At 43.4% G+C, this 17,580-nt stretch overlaps 1 protein-coding gene across 1 annotated transcript in view; it reads left to right on the forward strand.

The window, feature by feature from the left end:
* Nucleotides 1-17,580, forward strand: part of LOC124788586 (wiskott-Aldrich syndrome protein family member 1-like) — a 149,213-nt gene that overhangs the window by 16,943 nt on the left and 114,690 nt on the right. The window contains exon 2 of the mRNA XM_047255857.1: nt 2,828-3,006. Coding sequence (XP_047111813.1) covers nt 2,828-3,006 — 179 coding nt within the window. The remainder of the gene's footprint in view (nt 1-2,827; nt 3,007-17,580) is intronic.

Consider the following 17,580-nt stretch of genomic DNA (forward strand, 5'->3'; position numbering starts at 1 on the left):
CCGGGATGGTTCCTTTGAAAGGGAACGGCCGATTTCCTTCCCAATCCTTCCCTAACCCGAGCTTGCGCTGCGTCTCTAATGACCCTGTTGTCGACGGGACGTTAAACACTACCCACCACCACCACCACAAAATGACAGTTATTGAAACAAGTGACCAAGGTATAGAAAAGAAACTGAAATCGCTCAAAAGAGGAAAGGCTACTGGACCTCAAGGGATACCGGGATACCGAATCGATTCTACACAGCGAATGCCACACAACTTGCCGCTCTTCTAGCACCAGTGACAGTGGCTGTCTCAACGCACGTTTTATTTCGGCGGACGAATATCCGTTCTTCATTAGTGCATTGTGGAGATGTTCCATCTCCACGCAGAAACCATAGTGACGTACAGGCTACTGCAGAATCTAAGGTTTTCCTGCCGTTTGTTAAAAATGTAACGGAAAGAGTGGGGACGATCTTGACGAAGCGGAATATTACCGTAATTTACAAGCCCACAAGGAAAATACAGGAATACCTTAAGCCTGCCAAGGACGCTCGCAGTCCACTGGAAAAAGCTGGAGTGTAGAGGATCCCATGCAGCTGTGGAGATGTTTATGTGGGTACCACTAAAAGAACTGTTTCAAAACGTTTGGAAGAGCACAAGGGCAATTGTAGAAGAGGAGAAACGGAACGATCAGCTGTTGCGGAGCATGCTTTCCAGCCAGATAACCACCATATTCGTTTCGAGGAGAGGCAAGTACTAGCAGCCACAAGCGGATATTACAAAAGTTCTAAAGGAAGGCAATCGAAATCGACAAACACCCTAATAATTTCAATCGAAAGGAGGAGGGCGTGAAATAAAACGGTATATGGATGCCGGTGTTGAAGAAGACGTGTACCACCCGTCCACCACTGGGTGATGGCAACGGCGATCGACGGCAGCGGACTGTGCCCAATTGCACTTACGTTTTCAAAACACGTGACGTCACGCCTCGGCGCGTGAGCGCGAGGACACGGAACTTAGCGGCAGTCAGTACCGAGCCAGTGAGTGCGTTGGACCTTCCATCGAGCTACAGACCCCCTTGAAGACGTCCTCTGCGGACGGGGACGAAACATTGGGAATTGACACAGAATTCATCAACCGACCACGGCATAACAGCCCGGATAATTATAATGGACATGACATTTCCGGCCGTGAAAGTCTACATTTTAGTATAACATGTAAATGACGTATGATAATAGATAACGTCGGAAAAGGCCATGAGGCTGTCCGCGGATGATGCTGTTGTATACAGAGACGTCGCAACGTTTGAAAACTGTAGCGAAATGCAGGAAGACTGCACTGCACCGACGCTTGGGGGCGGGAGTGGCAACTGGCCCTCGACATAAACAAAAGTAACATATTGCGAATGGATAAAGAGACCCTCTGTTAAATGATTACACGATTGTAGAACAATCACTAGAGGCAGTGACCTACGTAAAATATCTGGCAGTACGTGTGGAACGACCTCAATACTAGACTGAGATTCAATGGAAGAATTCTCAGGAAACGTAGTCCGTTAGCAAAGGAACTACCTTACAGAACACTCATTCGACCAAGATTTGAATGTTGTTCGTCAGTTTGGAATCCGCACCAGATATTGATAGAGGACGGACAAGTTCCAGATAAGAGCAGCACATTTTGTGACAGGTTCTTTTAGTGATCGCAGAAGTGTTACAGAGACACTCAGTCAAATCCTTTGGCAGATGCTGCGAGAGGGGCTTCCTGGACTACGGTATGGTCTACTGTCAATGTATTGCTTCTTGTTACACATAGCTATCGAAAAGGCCGTGTTAGACTGGAGCCCACAAGTAGGATTACCAGTGATCGTTCTTCCCGCGAACCGTACGCGAAAGGACTATGGGACTTAACATCTGAAGTCATCAGTCCCCTAGAATTTAGAACTACTTAAACGTAACTAACCTAAGGACATCACACACATCCATACCCGAGGCATAGCATACTTGAAGATTGCTCATCAGTGTGGGATCCGTACCAGGTCGGGTTGATAGAGGAGATAGAGAAGATCCAAAGAAGAGCGGCGCGTTACGTCGCAGGGTTATTTGGTAAGCGTGATAGCGTTACAGAGATGTTTAGCAAACTCAAGTGGCAGGTTCCGGAAGAGAGGCGCTCTGCTTAGCGGTGTAGCTTGCTGTCCAGATTTCGATAGGGTGCGTTCCTGGATGAGGTATCGAATATATTGCTTCCCCCTATTTATACCTCCCGAGGAGATCACGAATGTAAAATTAGAGAGATTCGAGCGCGCAGGAGGCTTCCAGCGAACCATACGCGACTGGTGCAGGAAAGGGAGGTAATGACAGTGGCTCATAAAGTGACCTCCGCCACACACTGTTGTGTGGATTGCGGAGTATAAATGTACATGTAGGATGCGAACCCGCGACCGTATCGGTCGCTCGGTCCCAGACTGAAGCGCCTAGAAGCGCTCGGACACGAAGGTCGGCATACGCGAAAGGGAGAATGGTTCAAATGGCTCTGAGCACTATGGGACTCAACTGCTGAGGTCATTAGTCCCCTAGAACTTAGAACTAGTTAAACCTAACTAACCTAAGGACATCACACACATCCATGCCCGAGGCAGGATTCAAACCTGCGACCGTAGCGGCTCGCGGTTCCAGACTGCAGCGCCAGAACCGCGCGGCCACTTCGGCCGGCGCGAAAGGGAGAGGAAGTTGGGAAGTAACAGTGGTACAAAAACGACCCTTCGCAAGGTGTCATTGCGGAGTCTAGATGTAGACAGATAGCAAGCGGGATTGTCCCGCGGAAGCAGCCGCCTGTTCCGCGTTGTAGACACCCGAAGCCTCACTCGGCCTCGCCGGCAACCCGCCACCAGTTTACCTCCGCGCGGCCTCTGCTGGTGACGTCAGCAGTATCCTCGGCGGGCGCGCCCGCCTGCAGCCCCCGCGCGCTCGCGCCATTTGACTGCGGCCGCTGCCACTGCCTCTGCCGCTGCGCGCGCCCGCCACGTGGTGAGTGACCGCGTGGCCTTGAACCGCCGCTGCGCGGCGCTGGGAGCGCTGGCCCGGGGTCACGTACCTTCCGGCCGCCGGCCTCGGCCCCAATACGCGTCCTGCCGTGAGCTCTGCTCCGCTCTGCCTACGCCGCCTGCTCGAGGCCCTTCGTATCAGTTCCGTCCCCCAACTAGGGGACACTCTTTGCTCATAGCATATTTTTCCATAAGCGGCCCCTAGACTGCGAACAACATTGTGCAATATTCCGTACTAAAAACCAGTGCTGCTGCATGGGAAATAATCCTTAAACGCTACCAAAAAAAAAAAAAAAAAAGATGTTTTCCGAATGGGTAAGCATGAGAAAACATCTTTGGACCACTCGACCTGAAGTACATAGAAAGATTCGAGAAATGCGCAACGTCGTGAGACAACCTAAACCCCTTGTCTCGAGACAAGTGCGTCTACTGCAGCGCCCCTGGCGTTTTATTCCCGTGCTGAGTCTCGTCTGTTTCGAGTGGTCATTTTCGTTTACAGTCAGTGCCAGAATTGCCTGTGTTTTGAAAGCTGTCTTGTGTATGGCTCAAATTTTTTGTATAGGTTCCGGAACTCTCGGAACGCGGTGATGCAAAACTTTTTTTGATGTGTGTTCTTACCGTATGGGTACCCAACTTCACAGAAATGATGTTCAGATTGTACTCTTCAGGATTTGCGTTGTTAGTAGTGTCAGTGCCACTACTTGGCAGTAGGTGCCGGTACTGGTACAGCGACGTAGGGTTGAAACACAAGCATCAGTATGCACTGCAGTTGCAGGCAGTCGACATGGGTCTGGACAAGGTGAGTAGGAGTTTACTGGTAGAGCTGTTCTATCAAAACAACAGCAATAGTGCTACTGCTTTTTCAAGTATCGAGGCATTGCTCTTGATTACTCCGTAACACATGTGGAGGCAACCGAATCATCTGCCGATCGTTCCAAATGGTGTAGCAAACACGATCATTGGATTTGAAAGCGTGTGATCCACGCTGTGGGGATACCTGAAGGACAGAGTTTATCAAGGGGAAACTGACACACATTGGAGGTTGAAGATGAGCATAGCGACAGAGGTAGCGAACATCCCACCTATGTTTCTGGAAGCTGGAAACCGGTTTCTAGCTTCTGGGACTCTGTAAATAAAGAATCAGTGGAAATACGTCTTGCTGATAATTTAATGAATGGTGATAACGGCTTTCAGCTGGATAAAAATTGGAATCCAATTATTAAAATTATGCGGTCACAAAGGATTCGACAAATGGTTCAAATGGCTCTGAGCACTATGGGACTTAACTTCTGAGGTCATCAGTCCCCTAGAACTTAGAACTACTTAAACCTAACTAACCTAAGGACGTCACACACATCCATGCCCGAGGCAGGATTCGAACCTGCGACCGTAGCGGTCGCGCGGTTCCAGACTGCAGCGCCTAGAACCGCTCGGCCACCTCGGCCCGCTTGTTTGGTGTAGAGTGTCACATTTGAACGGTAAAAGTGAGGTTATGATGGACTATGATTTTTATGGAAAAATCAAAATATAGTAATAAAATGTAGGAACAAACAGTGACAGTAGAGTTTTTTAATGACCAAAGCAGAATTATGGTGGAAGCTTTTGGCAAAGGTCGTGTGGTAAATTCTCTACATTCCCGAGAACTGAAGGAATAGGAAAAGTGTCATTCAAACATTTCGGATCTTATACATTTATTTGGTCGACAAAAATATGTACTTGCAAACACGTTAGAAATTAGAAGGAAGGTCAGCGTTGGCCGTAATTTTTATGGTTAATTGACAGCATAATCGATTTTCAATCACGTAATGATCATATTCAGTGCAGTAGTGTACACGTTAAAACTCATAGGCTCTGGCGTCAAGTTATTTTCAGTAACCAAAGCTATGAAACGATTATGCTGTCAATTAACCATAAAAATTACGGCCAACGTTGACCTTCCGTCTAATTTCACGTATACGGTCGTTGAGCACACAGCACTCTACAGAGTCGCCAATCAACATTAGAAATTATGTAGAACGCGGGAAATAGGGCCCTGTTCTTTTATCCCCTGTATGTTGTTTTTTTTGCGAAGTGCCAAACAACAACGAAAATTATTTTTCTCATCCAATAATTCTTAATTTTCTTGCTGTTGAAATAATTTTCGGTAAAACACATTTATGCATTTATTTTCTTATTTATGCACAGTGTGGGGTTTTGTCCGTCTGTGAAACGTAAACACTTTTTGCTTTCACATATTTGGTCTCTCTTGTGGGAGAATAAATGTAAGAAGGAAAAAATATCAGGACCTCGTGTAACTGTTTTGTGTGCCACGAAAGCAAGACAGACAACATAAAAAAGATTAAGACGAAACGAAAACACAAAATCCATTTCTGTAACGGGGGTGAGCCCGATGAGAACAGCTTATAGCTTCCGACGTTAGCAGACGGCGTCATAGTTCTTTGTCTCTACACATGCGCAGCGTCCAGCATACTCGGAAATTTAGAACTCCACAGTCGGCACAATCTATAGATCATCGACGTCATAGACACAGTCGCGTCGTAGTTTGTTGCTGATTTACACGTAGTCACGAAAGGCGCACGCACTTCGAGTAGTCGATTTTGACCTGAAAGTCGCTCGAGTCTATGAGTCCACGAGAACTACATCCAAAGAGCACAAGATCGCTATCTCTGGAAGAGCATATTGTCAAGATAGGAACATGGTTTTCAGCGTCCGTGATCATCTACACAGGGTGTTTCACAATTCATGTTACACACTTCTAGAGTTTGTAGACGCACAGAGTTTGTAGATCAAGTTTTACATAGGAATCCATGTCCGGAAATGTCATCCAACGACGCTGCAGAGCGTCAAAGTTATAGGCGCATGCGCCTGTAAATGAATGTATGTACAAGGTGATTCCGTGATGTTATCAACTTTCTTGGATGACATAGGAGGCAAAAGTATCAATTTGAGTTAAGGGTCACTGTACCGGAAACGAACGAGTCGAATATAAGCGAAAACGATTCTGATACCTCTGCAATGGAATAGGTGTTCCGGTACTGTTGTTGCTGAGATTGAAGGGTAGGCAACTTTCAAAGGTGGTAGTATGGGCCAAATGAAGGAAAACACGTTTGGGTAAACATGGGCTCTTTAACGCATCCCTGAAGAGCTACGAACACTTGCTAATCTTCGTTACTGTGAAACAAATCTCTATTGGACAACTCCTCATAGCTTTTAAGGTATGCATTTTGGAACACATGTTTAGTAAACACTTTTTCTTGTGTTGTTCTAGTCTGCCACCTCTGAAAGTCGCCTACCCTACAATCGTAGCAACAACAGTACCAGTACATGCATTCCAGTGTCACAGGTAACAGAATGGTTTTCGCTTGTAACTTTCGACTCATTCGTTTCCGGTACAGTGAATCTTCACTCGGATTGATACATTTATCATCCTACATCATCCTAGAAAGTTCGTAACATCATCACGGAATCACTCTGTATACACAAACGTACATTCACAGGCGCCGGATGACATTTCCGGACAGGGGCTCCTGTGTGAAACTTGATCGACCAAGTCCCCTCTACAACCTCTGTAAGTTTGTAACGTGAATTGTGAAACACCCTGTATGTACACACGGTAATTCGGCTTTCCCGATGTAGTTTAATGCCACCCGAAATGTTGTATCTAGCCTTCACAAACCATGCGCGGTATTTACGTATTCTCTCGCTCGCTATGTGCAAATATTACTACTGAAAAATTACAATCCGTATAAATTTTACTTAACAATTTTGTGACTTTTTACAGCATAAAGTAAACAATTACGTCATTGTATTTCTTAGGATTTCTGACTACGGTACTATTGTGCTTGAAAGGTTTAAGTTTGGATCGTATTGACAAAGTAAATAGCTTTAGCGTAATGTTTACAAAAGACATTTTTCTTTTGTTACCCTCCTGGACACGTTTAAATTAGCAGTGTTAAGGAAATAGGCGACTATGCTGCAGACCTAATATCACAATCAACAGGGACCAAACAAGGTCGAATATGGGAAAAGGTTCATGCAGCCAGAAATTTTTGTACAGTGGTAAGAGGAAGTGCCACTATTGAATCACGACTGGTCAGGGGTGGGAGTGGGGGTGGTGACGCATTTGAAGGTCACTTTTGTACTTTATTCTCGAAAATCGTGGCCTCCAGCGAGAACGTATCCCACTACATAAAGTAACTACATTAAATTTTCTACAGGAATGTTCTGTTGATTTCTTTTGTAGGACTAATAGTTTGTATGTACCGACCAAGAGAATAGGAAAACTTCGTGCGTGAGTTTTGAAGGCCAGGGATAAAATGCGGACTGCATTAAACGACATCGCTAGGGGCACTTGAATCTTGGTGTATATGTAATACTTCATATGGAGCAATACTATTAACTAACTACGGATAAGATTGAAGGTTGCCCAGTATGTGGACAGATAAATTTAAATTACATTTTTACTCCACGAACTGGTTGTACTGTATAGTTGTAAGTAGGCTGTTTAGGTTTTTATATTGGTAACGCCACGTAGCGCTCTGTATGAAAATCACTGGCTGTGCTGTGTGCAGTCTGTGGCTGGTTTGCATTGTTGTTGGCTATTGTAGTGTTGGGCTGTTGGCTGTTAACAGCGCGTAGCGTTGCGCAGTTGGAGGTGAGCCGCCAGCAGTGGTGGATCTGGGGAAGTGAGATGGCGCATTTTTGAGAGCGGATGATCTGGACGTGTGTCCATCAGAAACAGTACATTTGTAAGAATGTATGTCATGAACTGCTGTATATATATTATCATTTTTGAACACTATTAAGGGCCGGCCGCGGTGGTCTAGCGGTTCTAGGCGCGCAGTCCGGAACCGCGCGACTGCTACGGTCGCGGGTTCGAATCCTGCCTCGGGCATGGATGTGTGTGATGTCCTTAGGTTAGTTAGGTTTAAGTAGTTCTAAGTTCTAGGGGACTGATGACCACAGTAGTTAAGTCCCATAGTGCTCAGAGCCATTTGAACCATTTGAACACTATTAAGGTAAATACATTGTTTGTTCTCTATCGAAATCTTTCATTCGCTAACTATGCCTATCAGTAGTTAGTGCCTTCAGTAGTTTGAATCTTTTATTTAGCTGGCAGTAGTGGCGCTCGCTGTATTGCAGTAGTTGAGTAACGAAGATTTTTGTGAGGTAAGTGATTTGTGAAAGGTATAGGTTATTGTTAGTCAGGGCCATTGTAGGGATTTTTGAAAGTCAGATTGCGTTGCGCTAAAAAATATTGTGTGTCAGTTGAAGCACAGTCATGTATAAATTTTTCTAAGGGGACGTTTCATAGTGTCTGCCTAATTGTGTGTGTTTCGTGTCAGCTCAGTCACGTATGGGTGTATGCCAAACTGTTTACTTTACACGATTTCTCACTTTGATAAAACCGCATTGTGGAAATGGGCTTCAGTATCTAGGCAACACACATTTATTGTAGAAATACTGCAAGTCTAAAGGGGTTGACCAGCCTTATGGTGCGTAAAATCAAACCATTATAGTAACCGTCAGAGTAAAACCGAACGATACCATCAGTTGTTATGGGAATATGGGAAAATATGTGTGGAAACAGATAAACTATGATCAGTAAAGAAGTTGATTTTGTTGTGGACTATTTACAGGAAGAGTAACGAAAAGTGGAGGTTGAGTGATGAGCTACTGGAGCCAACACTTTGACACACTTGATGTCTCGAACTTCAAGCAAGGACAAGAAATCCCTTCTAATTGAAATATAACCACAATTTCAGCCTTAAATACATGCACCGTACATCTGAGTCTGATTTTATTCTTGGCTTATAAGCGACGTCAGTGTAGCAACTACGATGACAGCTTGAAGAATCAACCGTAAACAATAGATATGCTTTCGACCAGTCAGTTGTGACAAGACAGTGTGAAACAAGTGGACGTGCAGCCGTAGTGAGTCACCGTTGTTTAAAAAATCGCAATGGATCAGCAAACTGAATACGTATTCAAGACAGTCCCCTGAATATTTTAAAGAAGAGAACACTGTGTGCAAAACATCTAGCCTCCAGAAAGAAAAACAATGACGGAACTCGATTGAAATGAAAGACTTGGTATTGTCAATACAACCTACTACAAAATAACAAAGTGTAGTCTCTTATGGTTCACTAAGAGCGAGGAAGGTCCGAATGTGCGGATGTGTTGAACAACATCCCAACGAAGGAGTTGTCTGACAGCTTCGCATAGATGTTTGAACGTTCTGTGCGTTGCACTCAAGGGACGGGGGAGAATATATAGAACATCTGTTGCGTTAAAACCATTATCTTGACTTTTCTCTACTTTTTATTAATATAGTGTCGAAAGTATTTTTATCAACACCTTTCGCTGTCCTCGTGTAAGTTTCAATGTTTCTGTAATAAGTTAACTGAGAGGGGGGTCCACCGGGAGTCAAACCGTACAATAACCCTGGGTTCGGCATGGGGCAGCAGAGGGGTGAAGTGGACTGCGGTAGTCGTCGTGGGGTTGTGGACCACTGCGGCTGCGGCGGGGACGGAGCTTCTCCGTCGTTTCTAGGCCCCCAGTTAACATACAACATACTCTACGCAAACGCCGCTGCTCTCGGTCGTTGAGTGAAGGCCATCGCCCACTGCGTTGTCCGTGGTGAGAGGTACTGCCTGAAATCTGGTGTTCTCGGCACATTCTTGAAACCGTGGATCTCGGAGTATTGAATTCCCTAGCGGCTTTCGAAGTGGAATGTCCCATGCGTCTAGCTCAAAATACCATTTCCCATTCGTAGTCAGTTACTTCCCCCGCGCGCTCATAATCACATCGGAAACCTTTCCACATGAATCATTTGAGTACAAGTGATAACTCAGCCAGTGCACTGTCCTTTGGCCGGTATTACACTATCAAATTTCTTTGTCCAATATCTTTGTCAAAGATATTTGATAGTGTAATAGGGACTTTGTCAAATGTCGTCCAATATTTGATCAAATCTAAGACCTCGCTGTATATTTGATCAAAGAAATCGCTTGTCTTCTGTTCACTGCAATGTGACATGTTACCACATGGAGCGCCAGCATCGCTGCAGCGTTCTATCGTCTATAGTGTTTTTATAACCATTGCCGGTAAATACAACTGGTGTGTGCCGACAACTACAAAATTAATAGAGATGTCTGAAGCTGATGAGGCGCTTTACAACGTGAGGCACCCTGAATACAAAAATAGATTAAGAAGATTGGAGACCTGACCTGATCTGACCTAACCTAACATAACCCTCTCCTGTAGCAAGGAATCGGATTGTTACAGTGAGCCTGTCTTCTGAAGATGTAGCAGTTCTTAAGTGAATGTTGCGCTTTGTGATATGAGGATACACTTCATTGAGCACATACAGAGATGTATGCTCATCCATTCTTAAGTAATTGATGTACGACTTGACGTCTTCCACTGTAAGCTCACGTAACAAGTTTTGTTAAATCCTTTTATCGTGTCGTCGTAAAACCCACGGCTTCGCCCAGAATAGATTAGTTTTTCGTTCCATAGATCCGTGCTGAGGAGATCCTCGTGGATGTGGAACATGTCGATTTTTTAAGCTGAAATAACAATACTAATAGTATGAATAAATACAATACATCAGTTGTTTCTATTAAAAATTTCGCCAATGGTGTAGGAGTTGGCCTCTAGTAAGTCTTTCAGGCTCCTTTTAAACTGATCTTTATTTCTAACTAAATTTTTTATGTTTGCTGGCAAATTATTGAAGATGAGTGTTCCTGAGTAGTGGACCCCTTTTTGAACTAAAGTAAGTGCTTTTAAGTCCTTGTGCAGATCATTTTTGTTCCTGGTATTGTATATATGAACTGAGTTGTTTGCTGGAAAAAGAGATATATTATTTAGGACAAATTTCATTAAGGAGTAAATATACTGAGAGGCAGTAGTTAGTATACAGTTCTTTGAAGAGGTTTCTGTAGGACGTCCGTGAATTTAGTCCACAAATAATACGTATTACACGCTTTTGGACTCTGAAAACTTTTGTTTGACTTCAAGACTTACCCCAAAATATTATCCCATATGACATTATGGAATGAAAGTAGGCAAAGTATGCAAGCTTTTTCATTTTATGTTGCCTATGTCTGCTAACACTCGAATTGCAAATACAGATTTGTTAAGGCGTTTCTGCAGTTCTGTGGTGTGCTCCTCCCAACTGAATTTATTATCAAGTTGTAATCCCAGGAATTTAAGACTGTCAACCTCGTATGTATGGTTCCTTTTTTTCCCCCACTTCTTTTCCGCATGTGCACACAATGCAATTGCAGTACGTGCAACTGCTGCGGTTAATAAGTTGTTGTCAGCCATCTTGAACTTTGACGAAAAATTTGATGACAGTGTAATACCCCTTCTAGCGCTACGTCAAAGATCTTTGTCAAATATATTTGACGGAATATTTGATCACATCTTTGATGAAATCTTTGACAAAGAAATTTGATAGTGTAATACCGGCCTTTTATCCTTGTGTACGCGATACCGCTGCCACCTGTATAAGTGCATATCTCTATCCCATGACTTTTGTTACGTCATTGTATAACAATGTGGATAGGTCTACAGAAGGAGAGTTGGCCGACGCAATGAACGTAACGTACGCACTGTACGAGCAAAGCGACGCTATGTTGAGCTCTTCCCGCTGTGCGACTACCACAATACAGTCTTTTGCGTGTGTCTAAAGACTTACGCATTAAACTGTGTTACACACTTGAGTGATTCCATATTTTAGGCGTTTTCACTGTTGGGTAACTGATTTCACGGAAGCAAAGGCAATTTGGGTAACGAACTTTCGCTGGCTCTCTTCTTTGCTTTGTTATTTCTCGCGTAACAACTGATATATGAGATAATATGTTGCTACGAAAAGAGCCCCGAAACACCTTTTAGGGATGCTGTGCTGTGACTTTCTTTGGATCATTAAATTTCAACAAAACAAAATATATTATGTTCTTATTATTCTGGATCTGACTTTCTATTAAAGGAAAATTTTTTCGTTACTGTAACTCGCCATAAAGTTCAACATATCTTCCTTACTTTAGTTTACAGTTACTGAGAAGGTTAATGAAAATTACTTCGTTATCAATACTGATGTTACAGTACGCAATGATTGTTCAACATCAAAATTTTACAGTGGATTTTTGTTAACAGTAACCGATAAGTACCACGACTAACGCGAGAACATGAGACTATTGTCATACAAAAAGATGTTTTTACTATAATGTTTGCCAGACCGGAACTACGCACAGCAAGATTTCTTTTATGTTATGAAGGTAAATTATCTTTTTGCACTGTTAATGATATATTATCAGCAGCCCGCGTCGACCTGTAAAACAAATTATAAAATCTGCTGCTCTGCCCTGCAATTCCGAAAGCTGAAAGAAATAATTTTAGTTCACTATTACCTGTCCACTTCTTTGCGGTATGATTGGTTTCATTTAATGGAGTTTGAATGAGCCGCGGTAGCGGCTCGTTCGTTTCGTAGCGCAGCTCTGCACCACAAATAATATTTAAATAGCTGAAAACGTCTTAAAAGGATGGGATAAAATACCAGGAAAGCTTATTACAAATCATAGTGCAAGTTTTCACTAAGTAACTCTATTCAAAACATTTAAACAGATTAAATTATTACACACCTTTACAGTGAGTACGTAATGGTGTGCGTCTCTCAATCTTGACAAAAGAATGCTACGCAAGCGTACAATATAACGTCACAGGCTCTTCCTGCTCACGTAACTCCAAGAACACGACAGAGAAATTAAAGTTCGGTCACTACTATTTATACTAGTCCAAGGAGGTAGAATAAGGGGAGATGGCGCTACAGACTTCCGCTGTACGGTTTTTTGAAGTCAGTGGGCGGGGCCTGCCGCCATCTTGGATCCCCCAAAACATTAGCAGACAAGTGTTCAAAATTGCTTCTTGTTCGTTATTTCTGCCGCGTGCACGCGATATTTGTTTTATATAGTAAATGTTACACTGTTTTAGTGAAAAACACAGCATAAGGAACGCAACTTCAAACGTTTTTCTGGTCTTAAATGCGCATTCGATACAGTAATACGACACGAAAATATGACGCTTCTGGCCTCGATACTGTAATGCCTTTTTGTTTATACACTTTGAGTAATCGAGAACAGAAGAATGTGCTATGAAAAGCGTGCTTTCGTAATCCATTTCTATTCACTTTCATTGTGTTTGTGTCGATAATTGATAAAGCCAGAACTCCAAAAGCAATGATTGATAGTTTAGAGGCACTGATTTGTATTCGTTGCATTTTCAAGTCAAATGTAAATTTTAAATGTTCAAGTTTGCAATAAACTTACCTGATTTCCTTTGGTGTCCCATAGATATATGCAGGGATGATATAAACAAGCCAGCTGTCACGTCAACAAAGTGAAAGATTCTTTAAATTACGAAGGAAAAGAAGTGAATTTAAGATTGTCAGACCCATTGTAGTTTACACATCTGCTTTGTTTTTAATTTGTACCTACCAAGTGACATTCAGTGTGGCAAATAACAGCAGTTTACAGGGTAGCACGACAACACAGTGATTAATGTAATGATCTAAATAGCCTGGACTTGTATACGGAACTTTGCTTTAACAAATATGTAACCCTTTAAGTACTTATAATTTAGCCACTGTAACAGGTGTTCCAGACATTTTATTGAAGATTTAATTAACTACACGTAGTTACCTGACTTTTATACTAAATTATTGCATTTTAAAACATTAGTCCCCATTTCCAGGATATTTCTTGCCAGGACGTTTCAGTTACTTGCAGAACTAGCACTCCTGAAAGAAAGGATATTGTGGAGACATGGCTTAGCCACAGCCTGGGGGATGTTTCCAGAATAAGATTTTCACTCTGCAGCGGAGTGTGCGCTGATATGAAACTTCCTGGCAGATTAAAACATCCCCCAGGCTGTGGCTAAGCCATGTCTCCACAATATCCTTTCTTTCAGGAGTGCTAGTTCTGCAAGGTTCGCAGGAGAGCTTGTGTAAAGTTTGGAAGGTAGGAGACGAGATACTGGCAGAAGTAAAGCTGTGAGTACCGGGCGTGAGTCGTGCCTCGGTAACTCAGATGGTAGAGCACTTGCCTGCGAAAGGTTAAGGTCCCGAGTTCGAGTCTCGGTCGGGCACACAGTTTTAATCTGCCAGGAAGTTTCATATCAGCGCACACTCCGCTGCAGAGTGAAAATCTCATTCTGGCATACTGTAAAACTTTACAGTGCATCAGAATTTCAAGTATATATAAGAAAATAGCGCTTAAATAAGTCCACTTACGAATGAAATGTGATTTGTTTAAACTTTAGACTACAATCAGAATGATTAGTACACCCGAAAGCGACGGAAGCCGGCATTTTTTATCAAAACACTTCACGACTACACGGAATCAACCCACCAGAAGCGAATGTTTTGGGGTAGCTAGCATGGCGGATCTTCACTTGGATCGGCTTCAAGTTTGTGACGTCATGACAACTCCTCTTATTTTTACCTCCATGTACTTGTCACATAGTCTCATCTTTGTTTGATATTTAATAAGTATCGTCTGTGGCGGTTTCAGTACTCGCCGACACAGATAATATCTTTAAAAAAAAAAAAAATCTGTACATAATTCTATACAAGAACAAAACATGACACATAATGCTTTCACTTTATTACATAAAATTCACACAATCGTTGTCCACGCATTTACAATCATCCAGTTCAATTACTCTTTTCTCTTTTTTTTTACCACATATAATACGTGTTTTGCTAAGAGACGTTACAGAACCGAATAAATCACTCGGAATTATGTCATTACTCTGTAACGAGCCAGCGTAGACCAACGGTCCCTTATACCAAAGCACTCAAGAAATATCCCGTCAGAAATTTTGTCGGTGGAGCTCCTGTTCAGAATGTGTACGGAGATGCAAACGTTGATGTTAGACTTGACTGCGACTGTTGTGAATATTAGTTCTTCCTCGCGTACATGTGCCTTTGCTTCGCATCAGTACTGGGTAGACGCTGTTAATGTCGCCACCCCGTTACACCCTGACCCCCCCCCCCCCTCCCACACACACACACACACAGACACGCAGACGAACACATAAATACACACTGGGACGGAATATATGGATCCCAACTGTCTGCGTGCAGTACAATTCATAGAATGTGAGCAAAAGTTTTCGAAAAAATGCCGATAGTGTAAATGAGTCGAGACTTGGGTACCAGCCTAGAATTCCAACTAGTGGAATGTGGGAACCGCCCAAAAACCACATCCAGGCTAGCCGGCACAGCCAGCCTCGCCGTTAATCCGCAGAGCGAATTCGATCGTGGGTCGGCGCACCTCCCCGTCCGGGAAGCGGCGCCTTAACAAGCACGGCTAGCTGGGCCGGTTGATAATATCAATTGAAGCAACAAATCACAGTATCCAGGCCCTTTTTTGTATTTTAGATTACGTCTTTCGGAGGAACATAACTCCATCATTAGGTGGATTTATATCAAATGGTTCAAATGGCTCTGAGCACTATGGGACTTAACATCTAAGGTCATCAGTCCCCTAGAACTTAGAACTACTTAAACCTAACTAACCTAAGGACATCACACAACACCCAGCCATCACGAGGCAGAGAAAATCCCTGACCCCGCCGGGAATCGAACCCGGGAACCCGGGCGTGGGAAGCGAGAACGCTACCGCACGACCACGAGATGCGGGCAGGATTTATATCAGTAAGGCGCTGACGTGTTGTATGTATCACTTTTCAGTAACGCGAAAAATGTTTTGGAGATGCCATCGTACCACAGATTATGGTTGATGCAAACAGAGATATCCTGATCAACCAGAACGTATCGAATTTGATGGAGAATTGCTACCTGATTATTAAGCGGGTTGTGTACGTGGAAGTGCTTAAACAGACTGTGGACAGACATTACAGGAACCAAGGACACCTCCAAGAAATGGTGCGTCATACAACACGGATACTCACTGTGCGAAAGTGGGGAGGAACGTCTAATGAAATTTCGCCTTTGTCATTCCTACACGGGGTTGGAACAGGCACTGGCTGAAGGCAATGCCATCAATGGACCCAAATACTGGTGACAATATTGTATCTGGAGTAAAATCTGATTTTATCCATCCACTTTCTTTATGCTATATCCTTCTGTTTTAGCTTCTCTTTTTATATATTGCGAACTGATTAATTCGTCCGTGTACACTTCATCTTCTTAATATTCGATGCAGCACAGTCGAACATGGATTCTCATGGGTTGTTTCGCGTCTGTCTTCGGCTTTGGATGCCTGAGATGCCGTCCACAGCTCAGCATGCTGCCTTTTCTCGTGAGTGACCTTGAGAAAGCACTAGGGGTGGCAGCTGCTACATTCCAGACCGCGGCCAAGGTCACGATGCGACGTAGGGGGAATAACCCCTCTTCTGACTCGAGACCTGTGCCGACACTCAGCTAGAACGCAATGCTGTATTTTTCACGTACGATTTTTCCAGAGATTACGTTTCTCACAGACGAACTTGCCGAAGAGTACCTTATTTGGCCTTACTACTACTCTCTGCGTGTGTATGTATGTGTTGTAATAAAGATGAAGCAGATTAGCCGCGCATGGCTCCGAACATATTTCCTTGGCACCTATATGGCAGCAGACAACAGCACTCAGGTTGATGTCTGTTATTTGACCTCTGCTAGGCGTCCGAGACATTTCCGCATTGTCACCTCGTGAACAATGTACGAGTGAGCGAAAGATCAGGCCAGCTTCGCGAATAGAGGCAGGACTTCCTAGTACAAAGACCACATCACCTTGTTCTTAACGAGACGAAATCATCACACGTGCAACTAGTTTCTGACGTACTTCAATGGGCTGTCATAGGGCTATTACTCTTCCCAATATTTATATCACTAAAGCCGTATCCCCGAACAAGGTACTAGTTGCAGCGTAGGGGCAACAAAAATTCGTGTTTCAATATTTCACGTAATTACTGCCCGAATTGAAAAATTTAAATTTTGTTATAATCTACTCATTAAGAGATATTATCAAATATTAAAGGTTTAATAGAACAAGACAACTATTACATTTGGAAAATGTGTGTTTGTCTGACGGCGTGCAAATACAGGTATCTAGATTACATCACTAAATTACCTGCAAAATTATTAATTATTTTACGACACATACGAGTGGCTTTCGGTAAGTAGCGCAACACTTTCTTTCCTCGGCCAATTTCGGTTTAAAAATGCGGAATTTGTTGTAGGATATTGTGGTATATTGATTTTAAGACCCTATAGTTTCATCAAGTTCTCATAACTGGCGGCGCTATACGGGGCCTTCAAAATGGCTTCTTTAACGCAGATGTATAACAAACAGGGAGTTGTCATTAACTTTCGCTTGGCAGAAAACTAGAGCATCTCAGCTATTCATAGACGCTTGAAGAATGTGTACGGGGACCCGGCAGTGAAAAAAAGCACGGTGAGTCGTTGGGAGAGCGTCTGTCATCATCGGTACAAGGTCACGCAAACTTGGTCGATCTCTCGCGTGCCGACCGGCCGTACACAGCTGTGTCT

Source organism: Schistocerca piceifrons, chromosome 3 (genome assembly GCF_021461385.2).
Source record: "Schistocerca piceifrons isolate TAMUIC-IGC-003096 chromosome 3, iqSchPice1.1, whole genome shotgun sequence".
Classification (NCBI taxonomy): Eukaryota; Metazoa; Arthropoda; class Insecta; order Orthoptera; family Acrididae; genus Schistocerca; species Schistocerca piceifrons.